We start from the raw sequence: 14508 nt of genomic DNA, 5'->3' as shown, positions 1-14508 counted from the left end.
CGGACAAGACCAAGAGTTGGGAACAATGTTCACACAGCAGCCAGGCATCTCCGGTTCTCACGGCTCTTCTTTTTAGGGTGTTTCTTTACCCCTACTGGAGCTGCGTGGCTCCCATACTTCCTGTGGACCGAGTACCGGTCTGTGGTCTGTCTCCTCAGTTGCATCCCCTTAGGCTCCCTGTAGAGCGACCTCTCCTGCCTTTGATGCAAATTCCTGCACTTTCCTGATAATATTCTGGGCTCTTCTTAACACGAGGGGGTCAGCTGCGAGGCAGCTCGGCAATTTATAATTCTTGAAAATTCTGTTTGGTGACATGAGTTAGCATTTAATAGACACCCTGCCACCTCCTCTTTCCCTATTGTGACAAGCTCCTGGCAGAATCCTTTTGAGACTCAAGGTAATTGCACCACACTGCGAAAGGGAAGACCACGTTGCGCTCGAGCGCGTCTCAAAAAACGTCTCCACAATAGACAGTCAGGTATGAGTTTGCTGGGCTTCAAGGTAATGATTTAAACTTAATTTGACCCTTGATGAGGGAGCCTGTGTTTCCGGTCAGATGCAGTCTTTGGTTTGGGCTTGCCTGCCATGCCTTCAACAGCAACAAAAATAATTCCTTGGTAACAAGTGCCTTTCTGAGGATGTCTGCTGCTGACAGCTAATATAGAATTATTGCCCCTGAATGCATTTCTGTAATTACTTCCCAGAGATCTGTCTTTGTGTTAGAAGACATTTCGCACTTTAGTAACATAAGTGTTTTGGGAGGGCACGAACAATAATTATGCTCAGTCTTTCCATGAAAATAAACCTAAAAAAATTATAAGAGCTAATGCTAAAATTGGTTAGAGTCAGGGAGGAATTTAGCTTGAATTTGATTCGTGTATATTTACTCCAAGTATAATAATCTTTCCTGTATGGAAACTTTTTTTTTTTAAACAAAAGCAATAATGACACAAAGAGCCTCCTTTCTAATTTTTGAGCCACATGGAAACTGAAAACTGATTAAAAGTGACAAGTAGCTCAAGACTGCATGAAGGAACGTCATTGCGGAGCCCTGACAGGAGACATTTGTGGTAATGGAAAATGAAATGATGCACGGTGTGATCAATAAAAAATTAGCAGCATTTAATAAAAGGTTTTTGCCTCATGTTGACTAAAGAGCATCAAGAGCAATTTGAAATATGAGTTAAGTGACGGTTTGAGGATGAGCCCTGGGGGTGAGCAGGGTGCCGTGTGTGTGTGTGTGTGTGTGTGTGTGTGTGTGTGTGCGCGCGCGTGCGTGCATAAACATTACTTCAATCCTGACCCTTGGGTGGATCTGGAAGCTTCCTCTGTGCTGCCCACTTGACCTCTGACCTGTGGCTAGTCTGAAGTCTGGGCCCTTCTTGTGTGGGAATATAGATCCCTGGATTTGAGGCCAGCATGCAGAACTCCTGCTTCGGTCCATCCCACCAGGGAAGTTATGTGGGTCTGGAGACCCCTCAGTTTTCTTGCTGGTGAAGGAGCTGGGAAGCAGGCAGCTGGTGTTGCTCCATGCCTTGCTGTAGGGAATATAGGTTTTAGATTTTGAATGTCATATAGCCCACTTGTGAGACCCCAAACACTCTCTTGGGGCACTAGAGTGAACGAAACAAGCAGAAAGCCAATGGATCTTAGCAAGTAGGTGGGGTTAAGCTACACAGAGAACCTATGGTTTCGGGAAAAAACCTGCTGCTGTTCAGGGTCCCTGGAGGTGGACTGGGGTTACCCTGCTCTGGAAGTAACTGGCTTGAGTTGGATGGGACCTGGCATTCAGAAATGTACTACCATTTGATTTCTTCATGTGGGGAAACACCCAGCAGACCGTTCGCTTTTCTCAGGAGCCGCTTCTGTGGTTCCACACGCCAGGCTGTCTCCATGGCCAGTCACTAGTTAGTTTTTAAAGCTTTTACACAATCTTTGCTTTATGGCTGGAGGAGAGGGGACTCCTGGCCCCCCAGGGCTGCACAGAAGCTAGGCCTTGGGTTGGGAGGGTCATTGTTGGGGGACGTTTCAGGCCTTCGGGTTCCAGTAGAGGCCCTGGAGCATGGGCTAAGGGCCTCCGGAAACAGAGGTCACTTGCATCCAGGCAGAGGCAGAATAAGGGGCCTCTTCCTGGCTCACTTCTACCGTCTTACCCTCCCCAAGGCTCTGTCTTCATACAGGTGAATTTGATTGTTTGTTTAGCTGTGGTAGGGATGAAACACAAGGCTATGCTAGCCAGGTACTCCACCACTGAGCTACACCACACCGGTGGAATGGGCCCTTCCTGACTGATTCCATGCTTCACTTGCTCACTGCAGTCTCCTTCCTTCCTTCCTTCCTTCCTTCCTTCCTTCCTTCCTTCCTTCCTTTCTTCCTTCCTTTTTTGAAACAGGGTCTCATTATGGAGCTTTGGCTGGTCTTAAATCTCTATGTAGAGCAGGGTGGCCTTGGCCTCACAGAGGTCCTCCTACTTTTCTGCCTCCTGAGTGCTGGGATTAAAGACATGTGGCACCACACCTGGCTCACAAGTCTTTTTGGAACACCTACTGTATACCAGCCCTTATGCTGGATACTGAAGGGCAAGGGAAGTTGGTCCAACAAACTGTAATGATCACTAGCAGAAGGAGTGCCAGGGTGCTTGTGGGGGTGGGCAGACAGCAAGGGGTGGGACTTAGGGTGGCCGTGGCTGGTGAGGCAGAGTTGGCATGGTGGACCTCTGTGCTCCTGGAAAGTGTTCCTTTTTGGAGCCCTTGCAGAGGACAGCAGAAGCAGGGATTCCCTGTTGGGTGGGAAGCTGTGCCCATACTGTCCATGCCTTAACTTACAGATGGTCCCACTGAGGACTAGAGAGGCACATGGTACCCAGAATCCACAACAGCTTTGCTGTGCTCACTCTGAGCTGCATGTGAACTTTCATCCTCAGCCAAGCTTCTGCAGGTTGGCGCGAGTCATAGTTAGAGCCAGGCTGACTCCTTCACTCCCCTTGTTTTCTCATGGGGCTTTTCTTCTGCAGCCACCACGAGGGAGTGGTTTTCGTTCCAGCATCTTGGCCTTTGAGTTATGTACCAAGATCTGAAGCAACTTGGAGAGCCAGACTTGGCCCTAGCCACAAATCAGCTGGATTGATCCAGCTCCTGAGAGGTACCCCCGCCTACCTCTGGCCTGCCTGGAGATGTCACCTCACAGCGCTGGGAGGGAAGAATGGTCACCACTTCCAGAGGCCACCAGCAAGTCACAATGTGCAGTTTTCATAGTTCGAGGGCAGCTTTGTCCTTTGGTTCTTCACCACTGCTCATGGTGAGATGGGTTCTAGTAAGATTCCATTAACTGCTTCGTGGAGAACATTTATTTTTCATTTTCAGCATGGATGGCTGCCCTCCCTCCTTTATGGCCTCCCCTCTCCTTTCCTCCACCCCACCTGAACTGTTGCTTTCCACTCCTCAAGTACCTTTCTCAAGTGAGCTTGTGCAGGCGTGCTTTAGGCAGAGGAACCTGTGTCTTTGTGGGACTGTCTCCACACTTGAACAGCTGGGTTGGCAGACAGTGTTTCCCCCTGTTTATACACAGCCATCAAGAGCAGGGTGCTTGTGACGGAATGTTGGCTTTTGCACAGTACAGAGCTGAGCTTGGTTTTGTGGGGCTCTTGCAGTGCCTCAAACGGTGGATAGGATTTAGGAGGTATTGAATAAATGTTGGTGGACTACAGATGTGAGTTTTCTGTCTGATAGCAGCTCACTGCTGACCAGGGCCTGGTTGGCAGAAACTGGAGTGATGTAAGCATGAGCAGGGCCCTACTATGAGCAGGGAGCTCATAGTTTGACCTGGCCATGATATTTCAAAGTTAGGATACAGGCTCAGGTGTATGTATCATGATCATAGTGTCCAAAGAAGGGACACTGTCATATACTGCTCAGCTGACCTTCTCATCTAAGGAGCACTGTGCAGATGGCCCCAGATGAGAGCCCGTGGTGGGCTGAGCATCCTGTGGTGGGGGTTCTAGGCTGTATGCAGTTTTCCAAAGGCTCCCCTCCAACCCCCCAGGCTTTCTCTGTGCAGCCCTCTAAGTCCTGGAGCTGACTCTGTAGACCAGGCTTACCTTGAACTCAGACGTGCCTGGGACTAAAGCTGTGTGCCACCGCCACCCAGCTCTTAAAAACCAGTTTCTTAAAACTTAAAGTTAACACCCAAAAAATCCAGAGTTTTGGGGCCAGCAAGATGGTTCAGTAGCAAGGGCATTTCCAACCAGGCCTGACAACCTGAGTTTGTTATCTGGATCGCAATTGGCAGAAGCAGAGAAAACTTCTCTAGGTTGTCATATGACCTCCACATGTGTGCGCTCACACTCTTCTTGAGTATGTGGACACACACAAGATAAACTGTTCTTAAAAATTCCAGAGATTATACACAAACATAAAGACTTCCTTCTTTAAGAACAAAACAAAACAAAACCTAGTGAGGCTGTGCTGGGTACTTCCCACAGGGGCTGACATATCTAGGAGCCAGGCAGGGCTATGCTCTTGCACCCCTCTAGCAACTCAGGAATACCTTATGTGTATAGTTTGAATGATGCCGGAGATTTGTTTCACTTGCGTCAGTGGCAATGGGTTTTTACCCCAGTCTGAGCCTACGTGGCTTTCTGCAAAACCAGTCTAATGGTGACATTTTCTTTAATGCGCTATAGATCACAAAATAGGCTAGTCGGGTTGTTGTTGTTTTTCAGCTTGACACAATGGTGGATTTCTGGGAAAATGCCTTCATCAAATTGGCCTGTAGGGATCTGTGGGGCATTTTTTTTTTTTTTTTTAATGATTGCTGTGGAAGGGCGCAGAATACTGTGGGTCATGCCATCCCTGGGCAGGTGGTTCTGGGTTGTATAAGAAAGCAGGTTGAGCAAGACAGCAAGCAGCACTCCTCCATGGCTTCTGCATCAGCTCCTGCCTTGAATTCCTGCCCTGATTTCCCTCAATGATGGACTGTGGCACTGGAATGTAAGCCAAATAAACGCTTTCCTCCCCCAAGTTGCCTTTGGTCATGGTGTTTAATTGCAGCAATAGAGAGCAAGCTAGGGTACAAGATGAAAGATGTGAAGGAAGGAGAAAACCTTGCTACAACAGTGTGAGTCATTTCTGGTTGCAGGTCCCAGGATATTTCATGGATGAGCTGTTCTCTGGACCGTTTTGGTTATTTCCATGGTCAGCTGGGATCCTGGGTTGGAACAGTCCCTCATGGACAAGTGGGACAGTACAGCCAGCAAGGCTCATTTATTGCGGCCTGCCCCTGCCACTGACTTGACTTCCATCCATGAACCCAATGGCCATGACTGGGAGCCACAGTCTCTTCCTTCTTTAAGAGTCAGAACATGGCAATAAATTGTATGTTGAGACATTTACCAAGAATACCTGAGATTGAGTATTAAGCACTAGTTTGCACTGCAAATATTGTAAACCTGCAGATAAAGAGTGGTTACCTCAGAACTGACTGGGGGACCAGCAATGGCTGCACAAATGTGCTGTCTAATTGGAGCTGGAAGCTCTTGGCCCTGTTTGGCCTGTTGCAGGCTGTTGCAGGCCCACCAGCCCAGGCTGTATCAAAAATGTTCCCTTTTCTGCAGTTAGGGCCCAGACAGATGTGCATGGAGCTAATCTAGGGCTTTGCCCCAGCAGCCAGGTTCTGAAAGCGCTTCTTGCCTTGGGAACATGTGGTAAAGATGCTTACCGGCTGTTAGAATGGAGTCTAGATTTTCTACATAAGAAAACGTTGCCCTCCAGTAAACATGGAGATGGCAGGTACCTTCCAGCCTGTTTCCCCCTCAGCCACAGTAGGGTCAAGGACAAGAAAGGTGGGACAGAGAATGGTGTGTGAGGTAAATGTATCACCAGTGCTGACACCCTGGCAGACTCAAGTCACATGGTAAGCTTGTTCAGGGAAGTGGGCATTTGGAGCTGACTCAGTCACTCAGTCTCCTTCCCCTCTGGGCCAAGTGAGTTTTATTGGGGGGGGTCTACATGGACATTTTTTGTGCCTTTCACAGGGGCATGTGCCTTGCTGTCCCCACCCTTCTCCATCCTTAGGAACACACAAGGCCTTACTTGCTCTCTGATGTCTTTAACCCTTGCCTGGGTCATGATGTCCTGTATGATGGGTTTGACTTACAGTGGCAATAAGCCAGTAAACACGAACCATTTTCTCAAATCATATGGACTAGGTACCAGGCTTCATATTTATTACCTCATTACAACAATTAAAGATTTAAATGAGCCTCAGGGACAGAAAATGACTTGTCCAAAGTCCCCACTTGCTAAATAGTGGGATGTGGATTTGAACTGAGTCAAGTTGGCTCCACGGCTTGTGGCTTTTGTCCTCTCTCCCCTTTCCATGGTCCCTGAACTGTAAATCCAGCCATCTGCTGCCTGTGTATGTTGTTATTTAAATGACTGCCAATGCCCAGAAACTGTGTCCATCAGTAGCGGGATGTTCCTAGCATCTTGATGTTTCCCAGATGGCGGATGTACCTGGAACTCAGCACTGGGTGGTTCTGCTTTCTGCAGTGGTGGAGAGTGCAGTCTCACATCCAGGTCTGGTTGTGAGAAGAGATGAGAAGGGAGACCTTGACTGCCTGGCTGACTGTTGACTTGTGCCCTCTCCTCATTCCCAGCCCCCGTCTCCCTGTGATTCCTCTTTCTGCCTTTTCCTGCTCTCACCTCCCACTGAGGAACACCCCCCCCCCCCCGCTCGTGTACTTATGGGTAGGTGGGGCTTAGCTAGTCCCAACGTCCCACCGTGGCTGTCCATTTAGTGAGTGTTGCTCTCTGCTTGCTGTGGCAGGAACAGATGCTGCTGGTCCCACCCAGGGCCTCTTGGGCACAGCAGCAACTAGATGCTCTGGCAGGAGACACTTCTGAGGTCATTAGTAGTCGGGGATGTCTGGAGCTGTCTGTGTAACCCATATTCCTGCCCCACTTTCCAAAAGATAAACAGGGCTATGAAGTGCACTTGAGTTGTAGCAAACAGGAGTATATTATGCCTGGCACACGCTGGGCACTCAGGAAACATTTGTGGATGAAGGGAGAGCGAACAAGGTGTGTGGTTGTTGGCATTGGCATGTTCTCTTCAGCTCTGCCCTGGGGATATCATGGTCTCCTGCCTCCATCCTGTGGTGCTCAGCCCCGAAGTCCCAAAGACAGAGCCTTCCCCAAGGTTCTTGGAGGTTCTCAAGGTGTCCAGGGCCCTGTCCTGACAGCTGAATCTCATTGGCTAGGATGGGGACAAAGGGGCCTCACTCACTGGTGATTCCAATTGAGTCTGCCTCAGCTGCCCGTAGATACTAGGGAGCCCCAAGAGCCACAGGCCAGGAGTCTCCCAGTCCCCCAGGCCCAGACTTTCCATATCTTCTGTTTCTCTGGACTGGGCAAGCACATCTGCTTTCCATCCAGCCCTTACTCAGGTACTCCCCCACCTTTGGTGTCCTGTGCAGTGGTTAGTTGGGAAGTCTGGAATCTGGAGCTGTCTTTTCTGGGGTGTTCCTAATGTAGGTTGCTTCCCTCTCTGAAACTTGAGGGTAGCCACGGTATCTAGGCATCAAGTTACTGTGACCAGCAACCCTGGGCAGAGGACCTGGCTGGGCTACCTTCCTCTACCTTTGAGAAACTGCTGCCCTCTCTTGGGCTGTATGGTTCTCTCTTCAGAGTCCATGCCCTCCCCATCCCCCTTAGGAGGATTGTGGCGTGGTGGGGTAAAGGAAATACCTTCCTATGGAGAAGCAGAATATGTCATGGCCTCTGCTGTGGAAACCTCCCATCCACACCTTTGGGTTCAGGGGTTGGTTTCATAGGGTAGAATGGCACAGTGGGGTGGTGTGTGAGAGGAAGGCATTTGTGGCAGCTCGACAGGGTGGCTAGCCCCTCTACCCAGGCTGGATGCTTTGAGGTCAGCAATACTTGACTTCCTTGACTTAAAAGATGGCCTCTTTATGCCACCCCACTTAAAACCATCTGCTAAACAGTGTTGTGACTTCTGCTTTCCGTAGTCCCCATCCTTCTAGATAGAGACTTGCTTCTTTGAGGCCAGTTCATTTTTTTTTTTTCCTCTCGCACGCTCAGCACTTACTGAGTGCCCGCCGTGCGTCTGTCTGCACCAAAGCTGGGGATGATAGTAAGCAGAGGCAGCCACAGCCACACTCCGTGGAGCTTGCAATCTGATTGCGCATGCTCTGGCCGGTTTCTACTGCGTGCCAAGCCACCCTTGCCCAGTGCTTTAGAGTGAATGATAATCTGACATCATTTCTCTCTGCTCCATGGACTGACTGGGTTTGGGTGGCAGGTTCCCCTGGTGTTCCTTGAGTGGCCTCTGTGTGGTGCCCAGAGCTGTGGCTGTTGGAAGTCTCTCAGGGTTGCAAGTCTAAACTGGTGGATCCACGTGGCTGGTGGTTGGTACTTGAGGGGAGGAGTTAAGCCGAAACTGTGCTATCCTTGGGCTCCTCACAGCCTGGCAGCTTTATTCCCAGTGGGAGTGTCCCAGGAGACCTATTGGCAAGCTCCTCTTACCTAGCCTCGGAATCGCTGCACAATTCATTGCATTCTCTTGGTAAGGGGCTTGCCAAGGCTGCCAGGCTGAAGGGGGTCGTGGAGGAGAATAGGCTCCTCTTCTTGATGGGTGCAGGGTCAAGGTGCAATGAGAACTATTTTGGTGTTTCCAGAAAATGCAGACTGCCATAGTGGATGAGAGAAAGAGCAAGTTAGTCCACATGGGTACCTTTTTCACCAAGAGCTCTCACAGCAAGGGGAAGCCGGGAGGGGTCCATGTGTGTGTGGGGTTTGTGTTAGGCGGGTAAGAGGAAAAGATCTCCTTCCTGCTAGGGAGCAGGATGTACTAGGTCCTGGGTGGAAGCAGTTGGGCAGCTCATGGAACTGAAGGGCCTGTGTGGCCATGCAGACATGTGCTAGGGCAGAGGAGGCAGCAGGAGTCAACACAGGCTCTCCATATGTCTTCGATGGTATGTGCAAATTCCCCAACACTTGGCTCATCTTTTTCTTGTCAAGTCTCTGCTGTGGGTGGATTGTGTGTGGTGGACACTTTCCTTCTGGCCTTGACTAACCTGTAGAACACAGTTTTCATTGCTTAGAATGGGGATGTGATGGCAACTGCTCATAGTAACCCCCCTCCCCCCAGCTGGCTGTGCTTGGAAGGTGTTGGGCACCCAACTAGCTGCTGACTTAATGGCTTCCCAGGCAAACAAAACAAAACAAAACAAAACAACAGCAACAAAAAATACCCAAAACAAAAAAACAAACAAATAAACAAAAAAAAAAAAAACAACAACTGAGAAACTGCTAAGCTGTGGAGCATGAGGTCTGGGAAGTAGATGCAGTATCAGTTTGGATTGGCAAGGCAGTGTTTTCTGGCTCGTTTGGTTTCCTGTCCAATGCATGTGGCCACAAGGGAGTAATGTCCTTGTAGCTTGGCTTTCCCCTGTTCAAGACTCCAGCTGCTGTAGATGGCGTTGGGGAGAACTGAGGTGGACTGGGAGGGAAAGGAGCTGGCTAATGGCCTTGCAGAAAGGCCCCCACAGACCCAGAGGCCTTCACAGAGGAGAAACCAGTAGGCTGCCTTTTCCCAGCTTGTTCATTGCTGTGTCTGATCTCTGGGTGGTTGGAGGGGCCTGTGGGTCAGCTGACGTTGAAGCTGGGAGGCCACTGTGCCAGAAACATGTGGTGGCACTTGGTAGAGATTTGGACATGCCCAGGCTTCTGTACCTCTTGTGCTTGTTCTAGTCCTGTCCAGGCTTGGAGCAGGGACCAGGAGGCTGGACAGGAAAGGTATGAGACAGGCAGGGCTACCCCCGATAGATGAACTGGGTCAGGGGAGTAGGGAAGATCATTCATCTGACTCTAGGGCTTATTATACAGCTGATCCAGGTGGGTCGGGATAGAGGAGAAGCCAGAGAGTGCTCCAGGGAGGAAGTTGACCCCTTGGGGCTCTGAGGGCTGTTGTCCCAACAGATGAACAGTGTTGGCTCCGTTTCTTGTGTGGCTTGGGGTGACTCTGAAGCCACCTCTGTTTTCTTATCTTTCAAAAGGAAAAGACCTTTCATCCCTTCCCCACTTCTAGTGAAGCTCCAGTGTGGCTGAGTAGGAAAGTAGGGGTCACACTCCTTCACCCTTCCTTCCTTCCTTCCTTCCTTCCTTCCTTCCTTCCTTCCTTCCTTCCTTCCTTCCTTCCTTCCTTCCTTCCTTCCTTCCTTCTTTTTTCCTATTGTTGGTTTTTTTGAGACAGGGTTTCTCCATGTAACATTGGCTGTCCTGGAACTTGCTTTGTAGACCAGGCTGGCTAAGAACTCACAGAGATCCACTTGCTTCTGCCTCCTGGGTGCTGGGATTAAAGAGTTCTTTCTTGGAAGGAGGCTCTACGAGTCTGTCCTGCCCAGGGTAAGAGGGCTTTTTTGTTTCAGAATCCTTGGGTGCTGGGTCTTCAGGGGAAAGTATCATCCTCAGAACTTGGGCTGGCTGGCAGAACTTTCTCTCAGCCTTGCTTTCCTTGAAGGTTAGGCTGGTAGGGCTTTCCACCCTGGGGGCGGGGGCTGGATGGCCGAGGTCTGGGCCTTCATCTGCCCTGTGTTGTCTTGGGCTTCAGCCCCTTCCTTTCCTTACCCTCTCGTGCCCCTTTCTCCACAGCCACCCTGCCTACCCTGCCTTCCCATTAGTAGCCAGACATAGGGGAGGTGACAGTTTCTTAAAACAGATTTATACTCTTGGATGCCTTTATGGGTTTTTGCCTTATAAAAACTGAGAGTTGACATTCTGATTTATCTACTCCCGAGTCAACAGGATGTGCCAGATTTAAAGAGATCAAATGCAGTGTGCTGTTTGTGGTTCCAGTTGTGGATTTGCTGAGCTATTACAGCTAGAACTGCCAAGTAAATATGGCAAAGGAAAAAAAAAGCCACAACCAAACAAGGGGGTAATTTAAATATGTCTATTAAAATGTGTGTTAAGTACAGTAGCAAAGGCTTGGTGTGGAGTGTAACTTACTATCTAGAGAGTTGGTAGAACAGATAAAGCTGGAATTATGGCTCTTTTAAATCCTCTACAGAAGGTTTTCTTTGGTTTTTGTTTTTAAATTAAGGGAAGAGACAGTAAACTAGAATTTCAGAGAGTGGTGCTTGCCTGTGAAACTACGTTGTGTGATGATTATAATTTTGAAGGCTCTGAATGATATTTTTTACTTCTTCACTTTCTATTTCTTTATGTTGCTGTTGCTGCCGTGGATCAGATTCCCTGAGATAAAGATGCTGCCTAGCTTTTAATGGGATTTCTGTATTGCCGGGAGTTGGTTTGTTCTGGTAATAAAAGAACCTAAAAATTGTACATCCCTTAATTGGCAAGAAGAGAGATGTTTTGATGGGCCACAAATGGAAGCATTGATTTTTACTGCCTCTGCCGTGTGTCCTACACTGCTCCTTGCCATGGGAGGCGGCAGCTGGCTCTCCGATGAGCTGATTTGTGTTCCCAGGCTCTTGATGCTCGGGGTTTGGAGGTGTGTGTTCTTTGCAGACAAGAGAAATGGGGCCCTTATAACATCATCTGTTTCTAAATTGAAATATTTATGGATCTGTGCTTTGCACCTCAAACTGAATGTGTTCTTTAGCTTCGGGTCTCTCTCTGACCCTGGGGAATTTAAAGGTTGTCTGTCTGCTAAGTACCTCCCCTTTTTGTTACAGTTGTGTGCATTCCTGTGTGCACATACACATGCACTTTTGCATGCATATATATTTGCATAAATACATTTATGCATGATAGAAGCCTTTTTTGTTGAGCTTCAGTGGACCTTCTAGGACAATGGTGCATGGAAAGGGACAGCACGCACTCTGGTTTTCCAGTCCGAGGGTCCCTGAGTTTTGATGGGCAAACTGAAGCCACTGACATTTATGAGGGTTATGAATATGTGTAGTATGTTTACCTTGTTATTTATTTCTTCCTGCGCGTTGATATACAGGTTGTGTTAATGGCTAAGATTGAGGCTACTCTCTGTCCCCACAGATGTGTAGGGATGTAAGGTAGACAGAGGTCAGGAAATGGAGGGTTCTGGGATGCTCTCCCTCAGCTGGCTATGGGAAGGCCCTACTTTGAAATGGGACTCAGAGCTGTCTCTCTTCATGAGGTGCTGCACCACACGACCTCCTAAGCTCCTTTTCAGCTCTGCGGTGTGAGGCTGTGAAATGGGGCCGTGGACTTAGTCTGTGATTTTGCAGAGCGTGTGAATGTAGAGGGTGACCGTGAATCTCTTTACTCCACAGGCTCACCGCAGAGGGTTAAGTCCAGAGCAGAAACTGCTATCATTATCCACGCCTAGCATTTACTGTCTAGGTGGCTCCCTGGTCACTGGGAACGGCTGCGTCTGTTGTCGTTGCTTTGTTTTGTTGAGGCTGGCCTTGTGTTCACGATGTGCTTCGTTTTGGCCTTGAACTCGAAATTTTCCTCCCTCAGCCTCTGCAGTACTGAGACTGCAGGCGTGTGCCACCACGGCTAGCTCCATTCAGGTTCTGAATTTCACCATCCTGGGTCCTTCTACTTCATGCCCTTTCTTTATTCTAGAGACAGGACATTTGCAAGGACCTGGGTGTTGTGTGGAGAGCCAACATGACCAAGAGGTTCCCATTTGAAACTGCAGGGCTTTAGGGAAAACTATAAGCCTGGGTGTGTAAGGCTTAGCTGTGGGGGGCTTCAGAGAGGTACGCCATGGAATTGGATTTTTAGGAAACAAGTCTAAGGCGCTCTCACTTCCTTGAGGGGTCACAACCCCCCAGCAGCCATGCATAGAGGGAAGATGACAGGATGTCCTCCTAGAAGATTTGCGCCATGAATTAAAAAATCTAGTTGAGAATTACTGCGCCACATGCTACAACCCCCCCCCCCATATATTAATATACTGAGAGGTGTCAAGAATAATGGACCCCAGGAGATAGAGTAATTAAATGTATCGTAATAAATACTGGGTGATTCTTTTAAATCCCTTTCCCGAGACCCTGTCAGCTGATGTGGACTGTATTCTTCCTGTTGGCAGGAGGCCTAGAAGGAGAGCCAGAGTGCGATCGGAAAACCAGCCGTGCGCTGGAAGACAGGAACAGCGTGACAAGTCAAGAGGAGAGAAATGAGGACGATGAAGACATGGAGGATGAGTCAATTTACACCTGCGATCACTGTCAGCAGGACTTCGAGTCTCTGGCAGACCTGACGGACCACCGGGCCCACCGCTGTCCTGGAGGTAATGCTAAATAGCGCCGGGATTCTGACAGGTGGTTACACGGATAATTGGACATAGCAACAGCTTGAAGCCTCAAGTGAGATTAAAGAATTAATAATGTAATTTTACAGTTAATGTCATTTTATTGTGGTGTCTTGGGTACCCTGTATCCTCTTTTAAATAAAATTAAAAATAAAAGCCATGGCTTCCTGGCAGGCAGAAATTAGGTAGAGGTCCCCTGTCCCTGCCTAACCGTACTTCACAGTATACGGGCCGTAAGTGGGTGAATCCGTACCCTTGATTTCTGGAAAGCGTTTTGGAAACCTAGCAATTAAGAGGTTGTTAGTACAAAGTTAAGCAGCTTAAGTGTGGAAAGCCATGCAAGGCAGTGAGCTGTGAGGAAGGGCTTGTGGTGAGATGGGGGAAATTACAAAGACCAAGGGCACCCCATGAAATGGAGACCGGCTCTACCACTGGGCTTGGTAGCCTCCATGTGAGTAGGTGAAGTACTAAGGTGCTGGCAGCCCTGTTGTGCAGGCAGCCAGCACTTTGGAGGGTGTGCAGGGTGTCATGAGGGGTCTCTTAAGACGTTGGCAGGGTGTGTGCTCTCTCTGGTGGATAGGGAGCTGGGGACATGCATCGGGGTGTGCCTCCACGCTAGAGGGGCACATGCATTTCTGGGCCCTGGCCTTTGCAGAGAGAGACCTAGTATCTGTGTTCATTTCACAACTCTATGTTTAAATAAATAACCCGTTGGATGCTAGTTTTGGGAAAAAGGCCTCTAAATATCAGGTCAGTTTTCTACAGTCCTCGGGACTGTCACCCATTTGGGGTCAAATTTACTGATAGGAAGAAGCTTGATACTCAAAAGTCTTGCCTACCCTTTTCCTAAAGGCCCTTGGGTATGGCTGAGAAGCATTTTCCCATTTCAGCAGGTCCCAGGATGGGACCTTATCCCTCACCTATATCACCTTTCTTCAGCTTTCAGCATCAGCTTGAATCTCAAGCCTATCTACTGCACTTTTAACAATGCTAGTGTGTGTGTGTGGAGGGGAGGGACCAGGGCTGAGGTCTATGTGGAGACAGGAGTGGGCAGCTAACTGCTTCAGCTAGTGGCCTCCGGCAGGCTGAGCTCAGCAGCAGCTTATTTGCGGAGTGCCCAGCTTTGGGATTGATGTTGGTGGTACCCACCATAGCCCTGCCTACTTCCTAACAGGACCCCACTAACGACCTCCATTGGGATGTGATATCTAGGAACACCCCCAAAAC

The 14508-nt window shown here is 49.1% G+C and overlaps 1 protein-coding gene across 1 annotated transcript in view; it reads left to right on the top strand.

Annotated features, from left to right (window-relative positions):
- The window catches only part of Znf423 (zinc finger protein 423), a 289638-nt gene that overhangs the window by 81659 nt on the left and 193471 nt on the right, over positions 1-14508 (top strand). The window contains exon 3 of the mRNA XM_055621539.1: positions 13060-13260. Within this exon, the coding sequence (XP_055477514.1) occupies positions 13060-13260 (201 nt within the window). The remainder of the gene's footprint in view (positions 1-13059; positions 13261-14508) is intronic.

Source organism: Psammomys obesus, unplaced genomic scaffold (assembly GCF_907164565.1).
Source record: "Psammomys obesus unplaced genomic scaffold, mPsaObe1.curated_primary_1811, whole genome shotgun sequence".
NCBI classification, from domain to species: Eukaryota; Metazoa; Chordata; class Mammalia; order Rodentia; family Muridae; genus Psammomys; species Psammomys obesus.
The sequence above is the reverse complement of the archived record's forward strand: the minus strand, read 5'-3'. Positions and strand labels throughout refer to the sequence as shown.